At 34.6% G+C, this 23,183-nt stretch overlaps 3 protein-coding genes across 8 annotated transcripts; all 3 read right to left on the bottom strand.

Moving 5' to 3' along the window:
• Window positions 1-3,308: 3,308 nt before the first annotated feature.
• LOC122280047 (plant UBX domain-containing protein 4-like) lies at window positions 3,309-5,873 on the bottom strand. Its single transcript, XM_043091001.1, has 4 exons — window positions 5,507-5,873; window positions 4,720-5,005; window positions 4,243-4,338; window positions 3,309-3,869 (listed from the first exon to the last, which is right to left on the bottom strand). Exons 1-4 carry the CDS (start codon window positions 5,650-5,652, stop codon window positions 3,489-3,491), a joined length of 909 nt encoding a protein of 302 aa, XP_042946935.1. The 5' UTR covers window positions 5,653-5,873; the 3' UTR covers window positions 3,309-3,488.
• Window positions 5,874-6,513: 640 nt separating this feature from the next.
• LOC122279628 (probable 26S proteasome regulatory subunit 10B) lies at window positions 6,514-15,388 on the bottom strand. 6 transcript variants are annotated; one of them, XM_043090368.1, is made up of 14 exons: window positions 15,096-15,386; window positions 14,548-14,650; window positions 11,939-12,100; window positions 11,197-11,327; window positions 10,891-11,035; window positions 10,474-10,745; window positions 9,728-9,852; window positions 8,894-8,937; window positions 8,436-8,567; window positions 8,183-8,260; window positions 7,874-7,956; window positions 7,661-7,783; window positions 7,032-7,092; window positions 6,514-6,912 (listed from the first exon to the last, which is right to left on the bottom strand). In XM_043090368.1, exons 1-14 carry the CDS (start codon window positions 15,173-15,175, stop codon window positions 6,721-6,723), a joined length of 1,731 nt encoding a protein of 576 aa, XP_042946302.1. In that variant the 5' UTR covers window positions 15,176-15,386; the 3' UTR covers window positions 6,514-6,720. The 6 variants fall into 6 exon arrangements, 5 of the variants coding, with proteins under 5 accessions (XP_042946302.1, XP_042946300.1, XP_042946299.1 ...); XM_043090366.1 differs by having other exon boundaries at window positions 14,548-14,714; XM_043090365.1 differs by having other exon boundaries at window positions 14,548-14,717.
• Window positions 15,389-18,294: 2,906 nt separating this feature from the next.
• On the bottom strand, window positions 18,295-19,656 carry LOC122278156. Its single transcript, XM_043088261.1, has one exon. It carries the CDS (start codon window positions 19,467-19,469, stop codon window positions 18,444-18,446), a length of 1,026 nt encoding a protein of 341 aa, XP_042944195.1. The 5' UTR covers window positions 19,470-19,656; the 3' UTR covers window positions 18,295-18,443.
• Window positions 19,657-23,183: the final 3,527 nt, after the last annotated feature.

The raw sequence follows: 23,183 nt of genomic DNA on the forward strand, positions 1-23,183 counted from the left end.
TTTCAACTTTTCATAAATATATCTAAACCTATCTTAATATCCAAACACATCTAAACTCAACTTCGATAGGCCCCACAAAGCTCTCTCACAATCTTAGCTCACTATTATTCATAAAGAATTCAACACATCTCAATATTCAAATAGAGTCTTAAGGTATTAAGTGAGTAGAAATGAGTTTAACTCTTTTATGGAAAATTAAAAAATAGTAAGTCCCATCAACGATTGATTTAAAATAAGTTTAGTTTAATTCAACAACCAAATATGGAAGGATTCACATAACAAAATTTGATTTATTTTTTTAATTTTTTTTAATCACGACCTTCATTTTTTATTCTAAGAGACTGTACAAGATTTAAATATATTAAAATTGTACATAGTATTACTCTAAATTAAAAAATGACACGTGAGAAAGTGGTGCAACTTCCCTGTGTTTGTATCATGGTTTAATTAAAATCATCACTAAATACAAGTGGGTAAATACTGAAATATTGTTTGAAAATAGAATTCAAGACCTAAAAAAGTCGATATCCCAAAGAATCATAATTTTGATTTAGGAATTGAAGAACGCCACAAAAACCCATCCAAATTAATTTGACTTTTGAGGAACTTTGGATGGGATGACACTACTTGGAAAGTGGGTGCCAATCACATTAATGATGTCTCTCAATATTGCTCTTTGATTCACAACTTTGCATAAAAGGAAAGGTTTATTTTCAAACGTAATACACCTGATTGTTTGTTCTGAAACTTGGCCTATGGGATCTTGTGTCAAGACATTAACAATGACACCCTTTATAAACTTAAAAGGGCCCCACAGTCAATCAAACCCTAATCTTCAAGCATGGTAGCATTAAATACTTCTCTTGGCCGACAATGGTATCTCTCTTTTTATTGTCTAATCGATGCCACTATGAATGGAGGTAAACTACTCGGGCGAGTGAGATGCCACCAGTCCCTATCTGTTTCCCAGCTTTCCAGCCCTCCTGGCTCCTACCTTTCCAATCAACGAAATCATGGAGCCATGCGAGCATGAGCATGACCATTTTTGTGCACCTTTGAGTTTCAACATCACATTAATCCACACTTGAAATTGCATATTAATTTTCTGTAGTTGAAAATAGGACAGAGAGCGGGTGAAAAAGTTTTCATTTTTTATAGAACAAGATCGAGATGGTTAGCTACTGTTGAAGTCTATGACTCGTACTATTCTTAAATACGTCCGTACATCTTGAATTAGTATAAATATACATTATGTAATCCTAATTGATTGATAATGAATTTCGAACTGCTCGTTTCTTGTGAATGTAAGTAAATTGTTAAACCACGTTAAATCTCTGTATAGATTTTTATTTTTCTCTTCTTTGATCATTCCGTACAATTCATCAACAATTGCAACATGTTTCACAACAGTTAGAGCATCCTCATTCCATTCCTCATCTTTATCCCTAAAATTTAACTCAAAATCACCTTTCCTTAAATTTTTTCTTAAATTTTATTTATCTTTCAAAAACCTCCTACATCCTATTCCCCATCCCTATCTCTATTCTATTAAATAATATTTTTCTATTCTTTTTTATTACTTTTTTCTTTCACTTCTATTTACAAATTTAACTACTCAATATTTTTTCTTATTTTTTGAACTATTACTCTAGTGAATATTTTAAACAAAAATTTAAATTATTTTTTTGTGAATATGATAATATTTTTAAAATTAATTTTTTTATATTTTCTTAATTAATTAAATTATTTTTAAAATTATTATTTAAAACTATAATAAATATGAGTATGAGAGAAAGTGTAGATGATTGAAAAATTATTTATTTTATATATTAGAATAAAATATTGATAAAAATAATTTAGGGACTGAATAGTGAGTCCCTAAATATAGAGACTTACTGTTTATTCCCTAAACCTTTTCTCTAAAATAGGGATCCGGATGTGGGGGGTATTTTGATTAAAATCTCAAAATAAACCCTAAATTATGGAGATTTTAGTAATTTGAGAAACCGAATGGGATGCTTACAGAGAGAGTTTCAAGAGTCACAAATAAAGTTTGGCATGGGTTACACAAGAGCATCCTCCAGACAATTATGGTGTCTCTAATCACTGTTTTGTAAAAGTGTGGCATTTTAAACAAAACCACAAATAAAGCAACTAATTAGCACAGCCCAGTGAGTGATGCATGGGTTAATGCAGAAAAACATTGTTGGGCTCGGGACTTTCAAGGTGTAGAACTGAATTGATGTCTAGCCAAAACTCGAACTCCCTGGAGAACTGAATTGCTGGGCTTTTGCATATCTACTGCTGCCAACAGCCAGACCCCATATCTGATATCAATTTTGGAAGGGTTGTGTGTTAATAGTGTAGGAAGAAACTCCTCTCGGCCACTCCCTATCTAGAACCGACCGTTTCCCCTGGCTTATTTCCATTCCCCCCCTCTTGTTAATTTCTATTAAGTACTACATGCTTTCTATACATAAAAAAAAAATTAGAATTGTTGTTCCTTTTCTTTACCATCTTCAACCACTAGCCGCCACAAAATACCAGCTTGTGACAGCCACTCACCATCACATCGAGCATGGCTGCCATGCACCACCTTCAAACCATGATTTTCGATCCTCTTTTGACCAGACATTTTTATACAAACCTCTAATACTGTCGATCCATCACTCACCACCTTCAGAATCTCAGATAACCATTTCGACGTGTGCATGTGGCCTCACATGCCAGTATATAGAGGCCAGAGGGGCAATGGTAGTTCGATGGTTTTGCTCTCCTCTAATAGTTAGTCCTTTTTCATATCTTTTGTCCAAAGTGAAAAACTGTCCTTACTTTCCCTTATGAGCACATGAAGGAAAAGGACGTAGGAAATTGTATCAAACTCTTCAAATGCAGTTTCCTAATTGGATTGCATAAAAAAGTCTTACAACGGTCCTTTCCTAATCTTTAATTGGAAACATCCTACACCTCCTGACTACATTTTTAACTCCAATACCCTTTCTAAATATATTTCTATGCACAATATTTATTTTATAAATTATAAAAGGTATTTGTCTAGACCCAACTGGAGTCTCGTTCACACTAAGCACATGAATAGAACGCTGGATCTCAAAAGCTCATAAGTTTTTTTTTTTTTAAATGTATATTTAAATTTTATTTATCAAGATAAACTGTTCTGCTCCTAAGCATTCATTCTACAGAGATGGGGGGGAAAGCGCTACAATCCCATTATCACAATAGGTCCCACAAAGCATCAAAACTAAACTAACTAACTAATAAAATAAGGCCACAAAAAAAGGCTCGATGAATTTCAAGAAATACGAATCATAATTTATTTCTACTTTTCAACAGAAACGATCAAATAGGAGATTTCAAGCAATTCCTCGACTTTCCAATACACACTCGGGTCTTAAGTTGATGGAACTGGTTCAATTCTCTAAAATACCTATAATGTAATGACCAGAGAGCAGAGATCTGAGTGAAGCCAGCTAGAATTTCTGGATAACAACTGAGTTAGCGAGATTTGCCTGCTCAATTGTCTGAGTTGAATCACCAAGAAGCTTGGGAGGGAATCCCATCATTTGAAGATGATAATTCCTTGCACCTCCAGGCCTAGATGCATCAATGAAGGAGCGAATGTCATTGATTGTATGGTGGTAATTAAAATGTGCTACCATACGGGTCCCATCGGCGAATCTAAGCTGAATGGAGGTTGATGGTAATGCTTCATCCACAACCAGGCCTGTGGAAGGTGTTGGAGCAGAGTTGAGTGTGGTGGAAGTAACAGTAGGCTCAGGTGTCACTGGAGCAGAGCTGCTACCTAGAGTTCTCCCCACACCCTGAAATGGAACATGGCGCCTCTCTGGTTCCTGCAGCAAATAAAATATCAAGACATGCAGTTGAAAGCAAATGGATGCATTAACAGATGCATTACAACTTCATTATTGTAATACACTGACCGGGGATACACTTCAATTATCGAGTGATTATTCTATAATATTTCATATCCTGCACTGGGCCCTAGACCCTAGAGTCAATGACATTTTATCGCACTTGAGATCACGTAGATGCATTAACAGATACATTACGACTCCATTTTTGAAATACACTGACCAGTTGTACACTTCAACAATCATTGAGTGATTAGCTATAAAATTCTACCAGGTAAGACCACGTAATTGGACTCTGGTCTCATATCATGACAGAGAAAGCAAAGCAACAAATGAGATGAACAGTACTCACAGGGAAGTTCTCATTTCTCCTTATCAGATTAACATGAACCGAGGACCTCCTATCTGCAGGTTCAAGCTCTTTAGGGCATTCAGAGTTTCTGATACTCTGCATAGAGATGTAGCAGAATCAAAACTACAGCATGACCACTAATGAAAATTTGTAGAAGAGTGGGAGAAACCAGCTCATGCCAGGGTCACCCAGTGAACAGAAAGAAGCAACAACATAAAGTCAAGTATTAAACGTCAATCTGCAGGATCACTACCAAATTCATTCATATTAACTCATTACGAACAGGGAAAGATAAGACTGCATGCCAAATTTAAGCCTGCAACACAAGTTTTTTTCTTTTCTTTGCAACTAACAAATGCTGAATAAATAAACAGAATCCATTTGACTCTAGCAGAAAACCGTGGGGGGCAATATATTGTTTCTGATTCTTCTTATTCTTTTGTTTTTCAAAGAATTCAAAACCATGGTGACTGTTACCTCTAAGAAAGATGCATTTTCGGGATCGTCCAACCTCCTCAAAGGACCATCATTTACAGAGAAACCATTACTCCAGAAAACAATGTTGTGAACAACGCTCTCAGGCTGCCGAGGAGCAGCTTGTGCAGTTTCCCCTGAAAGTAATCTACCAGTTCCTGTAAAGTTGCTTGAGCTTGAAGAAGGACGAAGTTGTTCAATGGGCCCTTCAACTGCTCCCAATTGTCTAGCTTGATTAAAGATGGCATCCACATCATTAGCCTTCGAGGGATCTTGGACAAGCATCCCGCTACAATTATTAATATTCCAAATGTTAGCAGTACAAGAAGCATTTCTAGACTGTGATACAGCTCCATACAAAGTATCTTTCAATAAATCAGTACAAAAACCTAGAAAATCCAACACTACTAAAATGATGACAAGCACGCATCTCTAAGTTGAGCCAATCATGGAAATGGAGCCCTTAATTAACTTTAATAATTACACATACTAGTTCCCAAGGACAGCCCGAATTCAAACAATCATCACTTTCTTATTGTTTCATTTGAAAGTTAAGCGATATGTATCACTTACCTTCATTGCATCAATATTATCTTAAAAATCAAAATATCCCGGGCCACCAAATAGGCCGTTAGAACATTTTGAACCAGAAAACGCATCAAGCTCGTTAAAGCATAATTATTCGAATATGCTAATCAAAACAAACAAAAGAACTGGAAGTACGATTTTCAATCAATGGAGATGAAAACTCGATTTATAGGGTATGAAAGCTAGGGTTTAGATGAAGGACCTCTTCTCGCCACCAGTATAGTACTCCTGAGGGCCATCCGAGTCGCTGTCCGAGTCAGCGGACGGCCGGTTCAGATCGGAGAGCGTGCGTATGCCACCGGCTCTGCTGCTGGAGGGCTTGGAAGGTTTCTTGTCCCGGGACGCCATTGAGTTCTACGATTCTGAGAGAGACGCGAGAGGGGATGGAGGAGCTTCGAATATGCTCAAGAGCTTTGGTGTTGTATCTTTAAATAACTCAAGCTCTACCGACTCCGAGTGAATCAATGAATTAGCTAGCTTTGCCTTCATACGAGTTCAACGAATTTTTGGCAAACATTTGTGCTTTGCCTTTGTTAACATTTTCTTCTTATTCCTTTTTTTTTTTTGGAAAAAAGAATAACTACTTATGCAAGAAAAGATGTCTTTGCTAAAATAAATTTATTAATAAAGAGAAATATATTAAGAGGAAGTGATCCCAACAATTACTTCCAAAAAAAAAAAAAAAAGGTTGAAATGAGGCCTTTAAATTTCAATATGATATCATTTAATACCTTTTGAAAGGATGTAGATATATTTTAATTATGGGCTTTTTCCCTATTTTAAGACCTTATTTTACAATTTTTTTTTTGTTCAAAATATACTTGGACATTAATCATTATATTTTGTTTTGGGCCTTACTGTTTGAGGGGCCTTAGTCAGTTGCTTTAATGGCCCACACATCAATTGCAGACGAATCATTTCAACCAGGTTCGAGTCGAAAGCATAAAGGCATCGAGATTAGTCTCTACTCTCTATTGCTTTATGAAAGGTATAAAATTATAAATATGCTGAATTGACTTGATTCTTATGTTAAACAAAAGTTAGGGATTTAAGAAAGAAATGTTATACCCATCATAAATCTTGTTATCCTTAAGTCATTGTCACATTCGAAAATGTGATTAAAAATATAATATTTAAGATGAAAAATAGCATTGTGTAATGTAAGAGTATTCTCACATCTTCATAGGAAAGCCACAAATACCAAGACCATTGACATCAAAGGGAGTTTTCCGTTCTCATTGATGGTAATGTTATGTAAGGCGCTCTCTCTCGGCTTTATATAATAAGAAAACAAGTCAAGAGTTCAATCACATGTAATCGTATGCACCTACAAAATATGAAACAGAATAAAATACAAAAATTCTCCTAAAATAAATATCAAAGCTATCTATGTAACCTGTCTTCATCACCCAAACATCAATCCACCACTTTCATCGACATAAAATCCAGCTGAGGGTTCTTTTTGAGAGGATTAGAGTTTTGAATCTTTTGGTCTGCAATAATGCTCAGTAAAGCCTTCCGCCGAGTCATGGCACTCTCTATGTATTCTTGCAAAGGTGGAAGAGACCCTTCTTTTTCTCCATCTTTACATGCTTGTCCTCGAATGATCTATCAGAAATCATGATGGGATGGATTGCCAACAATACCATGGGGATTGGATAAAAGAATGCGAAAAGAGGGTCTAATTTCTTTTGGAAAGATCATAAAATAAAGAGCTCAATTGTTACCTTTGATGCCCGCGACCTCTCGGCTTGTTGACATACATCTCTAATATCCCTTCCAGACATTCTGAAATGGCAGGGGCCAGATAAAAAAGTCACAGGAAAATTAACAATAATGCACGCACATGGAATGCATACAGCAGCCAATCCCATGGTTTTGCCAAGTTGAGGAACAAAGGGGACATACTGGTCAATTTCAATTTAAGGAGCGATTCTTACTATATAAAAGAAACAAGAAAAAATTATACTAAACTTTCCTAAAGTATCATCCTTTTGCAATTCGATGTGACATGCAAGAATATCTATTTTAAGGATTTTAATTGATCAAAATACTGCTCTGGAGGGAAGAAGGCTTGGAACAAGGGAATGCACTTTCAGGGTGACATTTTAAGTGCATCAGATCCACAGCACGTAAACTATTTTCCATCCATTTTAATGCTAGAATAACAAAAAGAAAATATATGGTATAATTCTCTTCTAGGCAGATTAATCAGGTGAAACTTTAAAAAAGAAAAGACAAATAGTAGCAAGCAGATAGTTGGCAAGTTGAATTTAAGGCTTTATTAAACCTAATCCAACTAAACTAGAAGAATTCCAAAAGTTTAACGGATCACATGGAAACAAGTCAAACTTACTCTTCTGTCACTGCAGCAAATTCTTCTAATTCACTTTTTGTTAGGTGCTTTGCATACTGAGCAGCTATTTCCTGACGATTTTGCCGATCAGGTAAGCCAAAAGTAATCATTGAATCAAAGCGACTGAAATAATATAGATAAAACAGAAGTTAAAACATATTCTAGACAGATCTCAAGTACACTTGTCAACTAAAGGGGAAAATGTGCACGAACCTAATTAAAGCAGGATCGAGGTCTTGCTTTCGATTTGTTGCTGCAATAACAACCACTTTCTTATCCTGTTCAAATCCATCAATCTGCATGGAAAGACATATATAATATATCGAAGGCATGGCAATAGCTGTGTAACATCCAAGAAGTTTAGCTACACAATATGTAAACATAAACACATGACAAGGATATCCATCTGAGCAAACCCTTTCTTTATAGTCTTCTAGAAATGACTTTTAACGTTAGAAAGACATGCCAAATGGTCCGTAAGTATCTGTGTAAGCCATAAAGAAATGGAAAAACCAGATTCACCTGTCGCAACAACACCGATAGGATTCTGCGTGTAGCTTCATGCATTTCATTATCACGAGCTACAGCAAAAGAATCGATCTGCAATAGAAATGCTAGGTTACTAAAAAATTAAACACTACATAAACAACCAGACAATAAAACAAATAGGTGCACCCAATAAAAAAGAACAAGCAAAAATGATAGACAGAGAATACTATAATCTATTGCACAAATATATAGAAATTTATTGTTAAGCAACAAAAGCTTCAGTTACCTCATCAAGAAAAATGATAGCACCATTAGGGAGCTCATTGGCAAGCGAAAACACTTTTCCTAACAAGCGTTCGCTTTCACCATAGTACTTTGACATGACAACCTCCAGTGGCACATATAGCAAAGGGACACCCTGCCAAAGAAGGCTACATGCTCATTCTCAGCTTGTCAAAATTGAAGTATGAAGACATGGAAAACAAAGTGATTCAGCTTTTGCTGTGACCAATCAAAATCTTAAACCATTCTATGGGAACTCTTTCAAAGCTTGTGATTTGATTTCATATGCATCCATATCCAGACAATTTGTCAATATGCTCTAGCATAAAGCAGCAGGCATTTGACCCACATGCCCATGCAGGCCACATTTGCAAGTGTTAAAAATTACCTACCACCTAGGCAAATGATTACTGGCACTTATACAATCATCCCCCCTCCCCTGCCCAAAAAAAAATAGCTTACCGCTTGATTAGCAATAACACGCGCACAAGATGTCTTCCCTGTACCTGAAATTGAACATGCATTACCAGTAAGCTTGCTGACATCTAATCTGAACATTGCGATGAGAAAAAAGTCATGTCAATACGGTTCTCATTTTCAAATTTAAAAGGTAAGCAAAATAGTCCAAAAAATGCGGTGTAAGTTATAAAAGTGGGAGAGTCCCTAAGTCCCCCATGAAGAAGCAGAATCATTTAAAATTCGATGTATTTGAAAAGGATATGCTGACATGTGCATCAAAATCCTATGAAGCAACTGGTGTTTTAATAATTTGTCCCCGGGAAAATAAAAGGAGAAGAAAAAAATAAGTTGAGAAGCTGGCTTTTGTCCAATTTAACCAATATTTTTTTTTTTCATATCCACAGGTCCAATTAAAAAGCTTATTTCTTTATTTCTCTTTCCCATGAAGCTGGCCTTGGGCTTGGGGGAATGCTCCCTGTAGGTCTAAGGTTCAAATTCCCTTGGGTGTAAACAATCTTCATGGGCCATCGGATTGGAGGATTTTCTCTTTGAATTACCCAAGATGCACTTGCGGGAAACTCCTTGCCGAGGGCTTGTACCCCCCGGGATTAGTCGGGACTTTGTTCCTGAACACCCGGCACCAATCAAAAAAATAATAATTCTACTTCCCATGAAATTAATTTGGAAGCCTTTGTGCCTAGCTCATTTTAGTTTCTATGCATCTACAAAAGACTTCCATAACATTTTATAAAACTGATCAGGAGGGGAAAAGAACTCTGTATATATACAAGTAGATCAATTCAAACTCACCAGCCTTTTCTGGATAAAAGGGCATACCTGGGGGACCTTCAAAGAGCACCGCTCTAGGCCTGTTTGACTCAAACTTGCGCCGGGTCCCGCGAGCAATATCATCATATACTTCAGGACTATGCAGAGCCAACAGTATTGTATCCTCTATCTCTCTAGACAAGCAACAATCAAAGATAGGGATACATCATCACTTGCATACAGAGAAACATGGATGCATCTAAACCGCAAACAAATGTAATAAAAAAAAATAAGAGATGTACTGTGTAAACATGTTAACAGGATAGAATATGCAGCAAAGAATACATGCGTAAATAAATCCAATCAACATATTGACCACACATGCACTCTTTGGTTGAGATCAGGAGAACATGGATATTATCAAACTAAAACAGACTCTTAGTTGATTTAGTTTTTTACTGGCTGATAGTACAGGCTACACCCAGTCCTTTTAATGCATGTAGAGATGTAATCAACCTGCCCCACATGGAATACCAAGATATGCCACTCCAAAACATTGCTATCTATATAATTCATTAAGTGAATCAGCAGCCATAATCTGCTTCAAATTGTTAGAAGAAAAATAATTCTTAAAAAAGCAAATAACTGAATATTTTTGTTACCGGTTGCATATTCTTAAACATAGGCCATGAGATCCTACATCATTATGATTATAATGCTTCAAGTTTTCATTGCCTGTTACAAACAGAATAGGGTACAAAATTTGAATAAAAAAGTAATAACAATGAATGCAACACACCCAAGTCCTCGCATACCGTTTTTGCTGATCATATCCAGCAATAGCGTCCCATGATATCTCACAGTTTGAGGAGTAACCACGGGCTTCATTGAGTCCATATATTCTAACTCCCATGGACTCAAGACTAGCAACTGATTTTTCTGCAGACGGCACCACTGCATTACCTTCCCTGGGTTTTCTTTCTAAGGTCTTGTTTTGTTTCAACTTTCCACCAGCTAATTCTAAAACAGACACGAAAGCGTCAAGCTCTTTGGGGCTCAAGCTCCCCTGCTTCATAAATTCAATTTCCTGCAAGTTATGCTAACCACTTATCAAAAAACAATTTCTCATAATTTACTTTTTTATTTATTTGCGATATATAAGAAATGCTAGAAATCAGAGATAGAAACGTTGTAGAATAATGGTTTCATCAGCTAGAAAGAAGAGTACTAACAGCTTTTTCTGAGCTAATGAGCGAATGAAATATGAGGATGCATAGATCTCCATCACGTGAATTTATATCTTTCGAATCCCCCACATTCCCTTTAATTTCCATCTTTTTATCTGGACGAGTAAGTGTTAGTTGCCAAGCAACTGCACTGCAATAAATGAGTCACCAGAAAGCATTATTTAATACACTTCAACTAATGCCCATGACTTAAACACAGATACAATCATTTAATTGACTGCGACATAAGGCCAAAGCTCACAATTAATAAGGGCAAAAAGAAAACTGAAGGACACTTAATGCTAACTCAACCTGTCCCAAACACGCACTGACATATCTGAACCACCACCACGGTCTTCAACTCTCACTCCAAGATTTGAAACAAGGTTTGCAATCATTTGTGTAACTTCACAAGCAGGAGGGACTTGGAATTTGATGGTGACCTATAATGCAACATATGCTTATAACTATATCTTGAAATACTTCCATATTATGGATTTTACACAAAAGGAAAAAAACTCTCTCTTAGATGATTTCTGTCATTTAAACTTGAGTTAAAATTGAAGAAAAATCTATATCAAACTCAAAAAATCTGCCAACAGCTTTTGCTGCTATTTTACTTCAAAAGAAACCATGTCAAGGCTTACTTTGCAATTAAAGAGAATGCATTTCAGCATATATAAATTTTACCAAACACTTCGCTTCCAACAATTAAATAGATACATAGTTAAAGGGATAAGAGATTATCTCAAAGAAAGTGGTCATCTAAGAGAAGCAATATTTTTTTTATAAGTAACCTTAGAGAAGCAATTTAAGATGGCTTTGCCATGATATGACATTAAGATAAGAATTTAGCATCTCATGATATAGTGGGACTAGAAGAATTCATTTTTTAACTGAGTTTTTCCTTCAACATTAGTAATATTTTATGTTCCCCAAGATTAAAGAAATACATACGCCTACAGCTAAATGAGTATACAAGTAGTATTAAACAGACAGCGTTAGATACTCCACACTTAAAGCCCTAATATTCTAAAGGAGTAAATGCAACAACCTGTTGGCCCTTAACAGCAACAGTAAAACGGGGATAATAACCATGTTGCATTCCTTTACTTCTAAGCAACTCTTCAATCCGCTGTCTTTCTCTCTTGGCAATTTCCTCCAAGTCCACATGCCCTGGAGAAGATTCTGATGGCAAAGGAGGTTTGGCAGGAACCTGGAGACAGCTAAGTTCACAGTAAATCAATTCAAAGAACGCAGCTTCAACATAGAAAGTACTCGCGGAGTGCACAAGTGGCAAGAAACCCACGCCAAAACACACATATAAATGAGGAATTCGTGCAGCACTAGTTGTTTTTTTCTTTTTTAAATGAAAATGATAGATCGAGGGAACATTTTTGCTGTTGATGTCTTATTTGTTGACTTTTGTGCCTTTGTTTAGTCTCACACCGGTGGAAAATAATAAAGGAGCAAAATTCTTATGTTATAAATAAGAGGCTTAGCCTCTTAGTTTAAGTACACCAGTTGAAAGCTTATCTAGTAATTTTTTACTTTAATTAAATTCCTCTATTAGCCTTTTGTAAAAGAGGAAGAGGTGTAAAGTTAAAATTTTACTAGTGAGGAAGCTTTGTGGATGTGTTTGAGGTGAGGAGAAAAATTGTGTGATTATAACAATTTTTCACATAGTGAATTTTCTTCTCTAGGTCTGGTGGTTTTTCTCCTGTTTTGGAGTTTCCACGTAAATTTCTTGTGCTATTATTATTTCTCTATTTTTCTTATTATTCCTGCAAATGGTAGATCTTAGGGGGTGAATTTGGGAGGTTCAAATTTCCAACAATTGGTATCAGAGCCACTAGGTTCTTTTTGTGAGGTGGAGCTTTAGTGTGGTAGTGCGAATACGTACAGTTTAAGGAGATTTTGTCTAAGAGATTGAAAATTTTAAGTGTGTCCATTGTGACCCTCCAATCTTTCTTGGGAACTTACTTAGTGAGGTACTATTCATTTCTACAGTAAATTCATCAAAGCAATGTCAGGAAGTAGGGCTTCAAATCTTGTCAAATTTGAAGTAGAGAAATTTGATGGGAGAATCAAATTTGGCTTGTGGTAAGTACAAGTCAAGGATGTCTTGATTAAATCAGGATTATACAAGGCATTGAAAGGCAGACCAACACCTGAAGTCAGCACTGGTACTAGTGTGACTGGTGAAATGAGCAGATCTAAAATGAGTGATGAAGATTGGGAGGATCTGGATTTGAGAACAGCAAGTGCGATACTTCTGTGTCTGGCCAAAAATGTTCTTGCAAATGTGTATGGAATATCTACGGCAAAGGAATTTTGGGAAAAACTTGAAGAATTGTATCAGACGAAGGGCGTCTCAAATCGTATGTACCTGAAGGAACAGTTTCATATACTACGGATGAGTGAAGGTACAACTATTTCAGATCATTTAAGCGTTCTCAATGGCATTGTCGCTGAGTTAAGAGTTATTGGAGTTAAAATTGATGATGAGGATCAAGCCTTGAGACTCATCTAGTCTCTTACACCTTCCTATGAGCACATGAAGCCTATTTTGATATATGGGAAAGAGAAAATAATTTTTTCACATGTTACCAGCAAAATATTTTTTGAAAAAAGAAGATTTAATAGTGGAAGTCATATTCCACTTGAGAACTTGGTAATGGTAGCAGCTGGAAATGGGAAGATGAAGAACTCCATTAAGAAGAAAGTTGTCCAAGAGCTGGAGCAGGTTCGGCAAGTGGCTCCAAGTCAGCAAATGGAGATACTGAAAATGATGCTAATGTTGTGTCTTTCTCCATAGAAGATTTTGATATTTAAAAAGAGACATGTACATCCTCATGGCATGCCGCTAATTTCCAAAATTGCCATGATAGAGGATGTGTTAATATTAGCGGGTCCACAAGTTTACACACAGGCATTGGTTTGACATTGATGCAAGGTGTGTGGTGAAAATTCATGTCGATAGCTGATGAACTTCCAGGAAAGCCAAACGTGGAAGTTACACCATAATTTTCAGTAAAGTTGTTTTTCGACATGGGCTGAAGTAAATGTTTGGAATTGGTTTATTCTAAGCGGGTATGCTTTTATGGTGAAGTATGATAGCGGAAGATATGAAGATCTTCATTGAGGTGGAACTTGGCTGTGGGACCAGCCAAAGTCACAAGGTGAAGATTGTTGACTTTTGTGCTTTTGTTTAGTCCCACACCGGTAAGAAATAATAAAGGAGCAAAATTCTTATGTTATAAATAAGAGGCTTAGCCTCTTAATTTAAGTGCACCAGTTGAAAGCTTATATAATAATTTTTTGACTTTAGTTAAATTCTTCTATTAACCTTTTGTAAAAAGAGAAGAGGTGTAAAGTTCAAATTTTACTAGTGGGAAAGTTTTGTGGGTGTGTTTGGAGTGAGAAGAAAAATTGTGTAATTGTAACAATTTTTCACATAATGAATTTTCTTCTCTAGGTCTGGTAGTTTTTCTCCTATTTTGAAATTTTCACGTAAATTTTTTGTATTATTATTATTATTTCTCTATTTTTCTTCTTATTTCTGCAAATGGTAGATTCTAGGGGAGTGAATTTGGGAGGTCCAAATTCCCAACATTATTACCAACAAAGCAAACACATGAAAAGAAATTAATTGACACAAACCTCATCACCATCTGAGTAAGCCATGTCTAGCACTCCAACTCCAAACAAACCAGCCAAAATGGCTGGAAATATAGAATACGGTCTCCAAGCATCAGGGGCCGATCTGTGTGGTAGAACTTCAGATGCATTAGAATGACTCTGGTGCTCAGCAGACCCTACATATTTCGCTACTAATTATAAAATTAGCTATTACATAACAATAATCAGCATCTTATTCAATAAAAGCAGAGAGAATTAAGACAATGCGAAAAAATCTGAACATTAGTTTAAACTGAACCTAAAACACTTCCATGTGTATAAAAATACGCAGAACCGCCATATCTAGTAGAAACTCAGTGTCATCTACTAGTGTGAGTGTGACAGAGTCAAGTGGCACAATTGGTTTCTTGCATAATTAATTCGAAACAAAAAAATAAAAAAGATGCAATTTTTTTAAAAAAAATTCAAACACAAAATAGGCGTTAGAATCACACGGATAACGAAAATTATAAACATAAATAATAAAAAACCAACAAAGATGATCGAGGTGAAGAGGGAGGGAAGCGTACGGTGGTAAAAGCGGCCAGGAAGGACAGGCGAACGAGGACGTGGATGGGTTACGTTTTTCAGTGAGGCGACAGGACGCCATGCCCCAGCCGTTCTCACAAGACGACCCAAAACCGCCATGGATGCTTATGAGTTCTGGTAATCTCTCTCTCTCTCTCTCTCTCTCTCTCTCTCTCTGTGTCTGTGCTCACACCCCGTTTATGAGTGCGTGATCGTGGCGCGGGAGGCACCGCTGAGAGAGTCAGTCGGTGAACACGAGGTGTAAGCCGCGTTCACACCTCCATGCCTTTTAACAACATTTCTTCTGCCCTACACACCTACGTGTATTTATCTTTTTTATTTTTATTTTTTTCTCTTCAACAGAAATGTAATGTAAGACTGCTAATTTAAATTTTAAATCTCTCTTAAAATTAAATTTTGTCGTATCAATGGCACGAATGATATGTTTTTCTTTATTATTTTTATTACTAGATTAATGTTAAATATAAATTTGATCGATTCCATTCTTCTGGAAGCCGGAAGGCATTTACCGAAAGCAATTGAAGGCATTTACCGAAAGGAATTTATCTTTCTCATTGCTATTTATTAGATGGATGGATCATTGAAAAATATCACTTATGGGAACAGGCCCATTTCCAAACGAATCGAATAATTTCCAGCAGCCCAATGAGCAATTAATGAGCCCACTGAAGCCCATGATTATCTAAGAAAGACCCGTCCATCCCATCACCAGACAACAACCTCTTTTTAATGGGTTTTTATTGTTTTAAGATCTCTCATTATATTAATGCGTGAAAGTATTCCTAATAGATTCTTTCAATCATTTAAAATATATTATTAATTTTTTTATTTTACATATTAATTTTTATAATATACTATATATTAATTTATTTATTTTTTCTTCATATTATTTAAATATTATAATTTTTAATATTTTTTATTTATTTCATATATTTTCTCTAATTATTAATGATATTTACAAATCTTTTAATATTTGTAATATCTTTCCATATATAATGTCATGTAATTATATTTTATTTTAAATTAATTTAAATTTATAAGCTAAACCAAAATATAAATTAATTCAAAAAATAAAAATAAGATGTTATATAATTAAAATAAGAGATTAATTCAGATTTTGCCTTTGACGCCTAGTAAAAACGAAAGCATGGGAATGAGAAAAAGGGTATGAAATGAAAATAAATGACTTTTGAATAAATGAGAAAATTAATTTAAAATATTTACAATGACGAACAATTTTCTTCACATCTAGCAGGTTCTTATAACAGAATGTAAAATGAAGGATGAAATATAAGATTTATTGAATGATACTTTTGAGAAAATTTTGTTATATTTTAAAGAAAAATATAATAAAAAGCATCCATTGGGAGTGCTTGAATCCTCTATTGGTTCGGCCTTATCAAAGCAGCCATGGATGAGTTAAAACCTGCAGTTCATTCAACTCATTGGCAACAAATTGCCTTTCGGGGAGAGATTGAAGTATTATTAGGGCTGGCATTCGCATTTGCTGAAATGAGATCTACTCATCAACCTAATTCGTTAATTCCGTCTTTCTTTCAGATTTGTGGGTTGTGACAAAAACTGTTATTCTAAATATCATATATTAAGTTTAAATGGTGTCAAATTTAGCGTGATTCAACTCAATTAATCTAATAAATTTAATTCAATTTAATGTTAAATTGAGTTTAACATTTAAATATTCAGTTTTTAAATTATTAAATTTATTTTAATTCAATACCTCTTTACACGTGAGACCTACAACTTTTTTAATTTAACATATTTTTATATGCGGAATTCATAATATTTTTTAATTTCTTATAAATACATCTAAACTTATCTTAACATCCAAACGCATATAAACTTATCTTAAGTGGGTCTTATAAAACTCACTTTACTATCTTAACTCATTACTATTCATAAAGAACTCACTTAATTTAACATACAAACAAAGCCTTAATGTCAAGTTTATAGACCCTCGCAAAAATTAGTACTTTATGATGCCACCAAAATTATAATTTATGTCTATCTAATATTACTTATGCAACATTCGTCATGTATTAAGGTTCTGTTTAAATGGTGAAAGCGTTTTATTTTATCTTATCATTATAATTTTTATAAATTTTTTTAAAAAATATTATAAATAATTCAACCAAATTTTAAAATTATAATAATATTAAAAAATAATATTTTATTTAATTTTTATGTAAAGCTATGTCATCTCTCCTAACTATCTAAATTACATTTTATTTAAATGTTATGATTTGATTTCTAAATTCGCATTGGCTAGTGTTGTTAACTTGTTAATGCTAAATAAGACCTGATTTGATTATTAAATATTAAAATTATCTCATTTCATTTAATTATTATAATTTTTTTAAATTTTCATATAAAATATAATAAATAATTTAATTTTTTATATTTTAAATTAAAATTAATATTTAAAAAATTATATTATAATAATATTTTATTTAATCTTAAACAAAACATGACTTCTTAAACCAGACCTAACAATACTACACATCATCCTCGGAAACAGGTTGGAACCATCATTACAACTTGGTATTTTCCCTGGTAAGATAGACAGGCACTGGTTCTGCAGTAAACTCCTATTTTTTAAGCGGGGAGTGCTACGGCCACCGCTGGGCTACCGTTAGGCTAAATTTTTTTTTTTTATTTTTGTTTTTTTTTTTTACATTATTTTTTAATAATTTTAAATATTTAAAAAAATATAAAAAATTTACAATAATATTAAATAATTTTTACTTAATCATTAAGAAAAAAAAAAAAAAAACTGGGAGCTACGTTCCCCAGTGGGGTATAGTATTTTCCTTTTTAAGTACTTGATTTATTAAACTAAGCAAAAAAAAAGGATTTTTTTTTTTTCGTTTTTGCCTGTCGTTTTCAGAAAACGAGGGTATCTTTTTTACTTAAAAGAAAATTAACAACCTTAAACATTTATAATTAAACATGTTTTGTTTGTTGAAAACAAAAAGAGATGGTAGCAGAACAAGCAAGACACACTTGCACGTGAAGAGAAAGTTTTGCCACTTCTCCTTTTTTTTTTTTTTTTCCTTTTCCAAGACTCTGCTGGTTAATTGCCCATAATGCAAATGTGTCCAACTCGATCTGAAAAAAAGTTAGAAATGGTGCCTTTTTCCTCTAGATAATATACACATGAAATTAACAAACTAAATCTCTGTTTACAATAGAAAAAGCATTAAAAAAAACATGCAATTTATAAGAAATAAATCAGCAGGAAAGTGACTTTAATCTCTCGAGTCTCAAAGAAATTAATATTGAGGGAGTTTTGTTGTTTAATTACTTTGAATTCAATACACCTTCTTGGTGAAAAGACTTCGCAGGCTAAATAGATTTCCACCGTTTCCGGCGCTACCACTCCTTCCACCATCGTTGCCACCGTTGCTAATAATTCGGCGGATATTGTTGCCGCCACCGCCACCGACTGCGCTATTCTCTTCGCTTTTACAGCTCAAATGGTGTCTATATCCAATGCACATCGGGACGTTCAGGTTCAAGACTGTTGCTTTCGGCCCGGTAGCTCCGCTGTTGGCGGCTGTTCTCCTCCGACGAGTCTCCGGTGCGTCTTTCTTAGCTGCTCTCTCCGCACCGCGAGCCATGGGGTCGGAGCTTTTCATGCCCGAGCCTCCTCCCCGGCGAACCTGCCAAACCGGGCTGCTACGACCCAGATGGACTCCAGCACGGCCCGGGCTGCTTGGCCACTTCTTTGACTTGGACTCGCCAGCGGAGTTGCTACGTGAGCACGGCGCGCTGTTCACCTTCCGGGTTCCAGGAGCCCCGGGTACAGACTTGGGTCGGGTCCCTGCATTTCCGGCTGATCTGCTCCGCGAAAATGGCCAGATATTGATGTTGATGTTCAACTCCGCCGAGCTGGCTCCGCTTCCACCCTTTCTTTCTTTCTCGGGCTTCCTTTTGTCTTTCTCCTTTTCTTTCTCTTTCCCTTCTGGGTTCTTCGCGCTGCTCTTCTTGAAAATATCTATCCACCGCTTCGAGGAGGACAACACTGAGGATGATTCGGTGATTAAAACGGGTGGACACTCGGGTCGTGCTGGCTCTGGGTCTGTAACAGTAGAGTTGGGAGGTTCTGGGTCGGGTTCTGGTGTTGGGTCGGGTTGGTGGTGGTGGGGGAGAAGGTGGAGAGGGAGAAGAACACCTTCGACGAAAAGCTCGTCTGCGGAAAGGAGATTGGGTTGTGGGAAAGACGGATTACGGACCATCCAGAACTCGAACTCGGGCGACGGGCAACAACTGCTTCTTCTTCCACTGCTGCTGGAAGAGAGGTTATACGCTTCTGAGCACAATCCAGAGGTAGCCATGGAGCGAGAGAGAGAGAGAGAGAGATAAGAGAGTGGGTATCTTTTAGAAGTGAGTTCAGACTTCAGAGTTGCAGTGCAAGTGACCCACTTGACGAGGATATAAATTAAGAAAGGAGAATTGAGTAATAAAAATGAAAATTATTCAGCAGGGAGAGAGAGATTGGGGGAGATAAGATGTTGGGTCCAGCGTGCATGGAGGACGCAATGCCATATATAGTACAAAACGACATGGGAAACGATTCTCGTGTTGTGTGAATCTATTTAGATTATGGTTTATCAAAGGATAGAATATTACAGGGGAGAAGCAATTAAATAGTTACCGTACCTTGTACACTTTGTGCATAAAACTACAAAAGTTTTAAGTCATTTCATTAAACAATGAACAAGAGTGTGTTTATTTGTCAATTTATGGTACATAATACTTATGGTGAAAGAAAAATATTAGATCCTCTTCTCATCTTGTGGGTTTATACTAACGAGTTTTGCTACATATGCTACTACAATACCTTTAAAAAAAAAAAAAAATTAAAACAAGCATTTAATAGATATAATAAATGGTTATAAGATATAAGATTTAATAGACTGAGAATCCTTAACAATCATCTCAAACCAGCAATTAGAACATAAAGAAAAATAAAACAAAAAGAGATCTGGAACTAATAATTTGACTCTCACACATTTCACAGAAATGAAAGTTACTTAAAGTAATTTTTTACACAGTCAGATAAATGGGTACCATATTACTTGTTGTGGAAGGCTCTCATATCATGTGGCTAAAAAAATGAGATTCATAAATAATTTTTTTTTTATCTCTATCCATATACATTTGTAATTGTCCTCTCTCTTCTATGTAGTTTCGTTTATAACCCAATTTAGGTACAAAAACAAAAGGTAATCAAAATGCGAAAAAATAGTATATACTTATATCAATTATCTCAAAATCTCAAAAAAATGGAAGAGTGGTGTCATGTCTTGTCAATGGGTGTGGGGAATGCCAAGTTGCTAAACATTCATGGGATGGAGCTTTCTGGTTAATGATGAATGATACAATTCCCCAGCGTTGACATCCACATATATCCCTCTATGATTCCCCCCCATGTTCCTTGCTCAAACCTTTTTTTTCCAAATCCCATGCTACTCGATCCTCCGGCGCGTGCCAATCTATTTTTTTTTTTAATATATGTAGATAAGTTTTTAGAAAAACCTTTTGTAGTTTATATAATATATATTAATGTTGCATATATATATATATATGAAAGTATTTTATAATTAACATGGTTTGGAAACTCGGTTTTTAGAAATTCCATATAGAATAATGAGAAATATTTTATGTTTCTAAAGTATTAAAAAGATAATTACTAATTAGGCTATATAAATTAAAATAATTTTCCTGATAAATTTTCAAGAATTATACACATTTTCAAGAATTTCAAAAAATTAATCAGCATTTACCTACGAATAATGTTACATACAGTCGTTGAGTGTACAAATATCGTACAGTTATTTTGAAAAAAAATACTATTTATTATTAAAAAATTAATTTATTTTTATATGAATTCTATATTTATTTATTTTTTTAAAAATAATTATACAATATTTATATACTCATAACTACAACAACCATTTTTCTTAATCAGCGTTCACCGCCTCAAGCCGTGGAGCCAGCTAGCGCGTTTGAAATTCAATAAACTCGTAGGTGTGGAAGCTTATGACTTTGAGGAAGACGATGAAAATTATGGAAACCTTTGTCCTTATGTGGCGGCTGTATGGATGAGAAATATCCTTTTACTTATATTAATTTATAAGTTGTCATATATAAATGTCTAATTGAAGTTATAACTTTATAGAACGTTGTTGGCAATCGTTGTAGCCTTGTTGTTCATGCATTGTATTTGCTATATAAATTATCACTCAGAAATGACAGAAACTTGAGAATTGTTTGTTTTAGATATGTATTTTACAAATTATATGCATATTGCTTAGGAGTTGAGTGATCAATTCCTAATCCTATCAATCCAAGTATGATTTGGTTGAAAAGACATTGGGGATTAGTGTGGTTAAGTGATATTACCATCCTTAATTGAGTGACATTTTGTGACTATTTCTTTCTTTTGGTTGAATCCTTTGCGTTTAACCATCCTTTACACATGCATTTTTTAATCTATCAATCTATTGACATAATTTGCACTCCGAATCATATAAAATGACACATTACATTCTCGAATTATAGCGAATGGTCGAGTAGCAACATTTGTCCATAAACAAAGTAAAAAATGTGTTGCACATCACCTATTCTTCGTCATCTTAATATCAGTACTTCGACGAAAATATCATTTGATAAAAAATAGTAGAGAGAATGTAATGAGTTAACTTTAATTTTGATTGTTTGAAGTGTCAAGTACATGTATAAATCCTTATAATTAGAGTAGTGTAGTTAGCTATTTCTTCCTATCATTTATTTTGTAATGTGGGATTTCACAACCACCAATTTCGATATTTTACACTTTTTATTGCAAAAACCTCAATTCAAATTTGTAGTTTCTTAAAGCTTTAAATTATCAATCTATCCTTACAACTTGTGTATATTACAATTTAAGCTTATGATTTATATATCCACATGATACAAATTATGGTAGTTCAGAATATTTCCTTATTTTTATGTGATGTGCACAAGATTTAGGTATAAAAGAAAAGATCATACGACGATCTGAAATATATAAAAATAAAGTATGTAGGCACGCACTCACGTGCGCACACACAATATATATATATATATATATATATATAGATATAGATATAGATATAAAAGGTGACAAGTTTAGATGGACCCCAATTAAGGATAATGGTTTAGTGGCTTAAAGTAGGCCTTGCAATGCAAAATGGCAATGTATGGTGGTTGATTGTGGAGAGTACCGATCCATCTTCCTGCAAAATCCAAAAGAGATATATAATTAATTAAAGAGATCGGAGAGGGGTTGGGGTTTTGTTGATGGCGTTTGTTTGTAGGCAAAATGATGAGCCATGTGCAGGCAAAAACACCCATTATTTACGTCAATGGGAAGGGCCCCAACTCTCCAAGCTAATGAAACTGACCCTTCTTCTTGGTAGCGACTGCCCCCCTCGATCGTCTCTACCTGTTTGCATGCCCTAACTGATCTCTCACAATTGGTGTGGTTTATCTACATGTATATCTAAAATTATGGTTAACCAAAACCACAAATATATATATATATATATATATATATATATATATATATATATATATATATATTTATATTTTAATATTTTTTAAGCAATAACTTTTTAACAACATCATCATCCAATGACTTACTAAATTAATTAATGAAAAAAAAGGACAAACAAAGTGGAAATCCAAATTCTCAAATATTTTAAAACATTTTTCTTCATCATACTCAAATATTTGATAGATTTGTTGATTTTCTTTGATTTTCCACATAAATTGTATATGTTTTTTGTGCACAGTACGAGAAAAATGCATATTTATGGTTAGTTATTTGCTAGCTATAAAAATGACAATTTCTTATCAAAATGAGTCAATTATCATCATAAATAACTCGTCAAAAATAATTATTTTTCTTATAAGTAGTCAGTACTCTCATCCACATATATATATAAACAAAAATTCCTATACATCATACTACCATTCGGTTATTTTTATTTCAATATAAAAGATATAACATATTTATTACTATT

This window comes from Carya illinoinensis, chromosome 10 (assembly GCF_018687715.1).
Source record: "Carya illinoinensis cultivar Pawnee chromosome 10, C.illinoinensisPawnee_v1, whole genome shotgun sequence".
NCBI lineage: Eukaryota > Viridiplantae > Streptophyta > Magnoliopsida > Fagales > Juglandaceae > Carya > Carya illinoinensis.

Bases quoted from the DNA above. Each gene is read 5' to 3' on its own strand.
- LOC122278156 (XM_043088261.1), bottom strand. From the start codon at position 19,469: ATGGCTACCTCTGGATTGTGCTCAGAAGCGTATAACCTCTCTTCCAGC.
- LOC122279628 (XM_043090365.1), bottom strand. From the start codon at position 15,213: ATGGCGGTTTTGGGTCGTCTTGTGAGAACGGCTGGGGCATGGCGTCCT. The intron at 11,328-11,938 runs GTTGTTGCATTT...GTTGCATTATAG, and splicing joins TTGCTGTTAAGGGCCAACAG to GTCACCATCAAATTCCAAGT. The intron at 7,784-7,873 runs GTTCGTGCACAT...ATATTATTTCAG, and splicing joins CTCGATCCTGCTTTAATTAG to TCGCTTTGATTCAATGATTA.
- LOC122280047 (XM_043091001.1), bottom strand. From the start codon at position 5,652: ATGGCGTCCCGGGACAAGAAACCTTCCAAGCCCTCCAGCAGCAGAGCC. The intron at 5,006-5,506 runs GTCCTTCATCTA...TAATAATTGTAG, and splicing joins TATACTGGTGGCGAGAAGAG to CGGGATGCTTGTCCAAGATC. The intron at 4,339-4,719 runs GTAACAGTCACC...ATCTCTATGCAG, and splicing joins AAAATGCATCTTTCTTAGAG to AGTATCAGAAACTCTGAATG.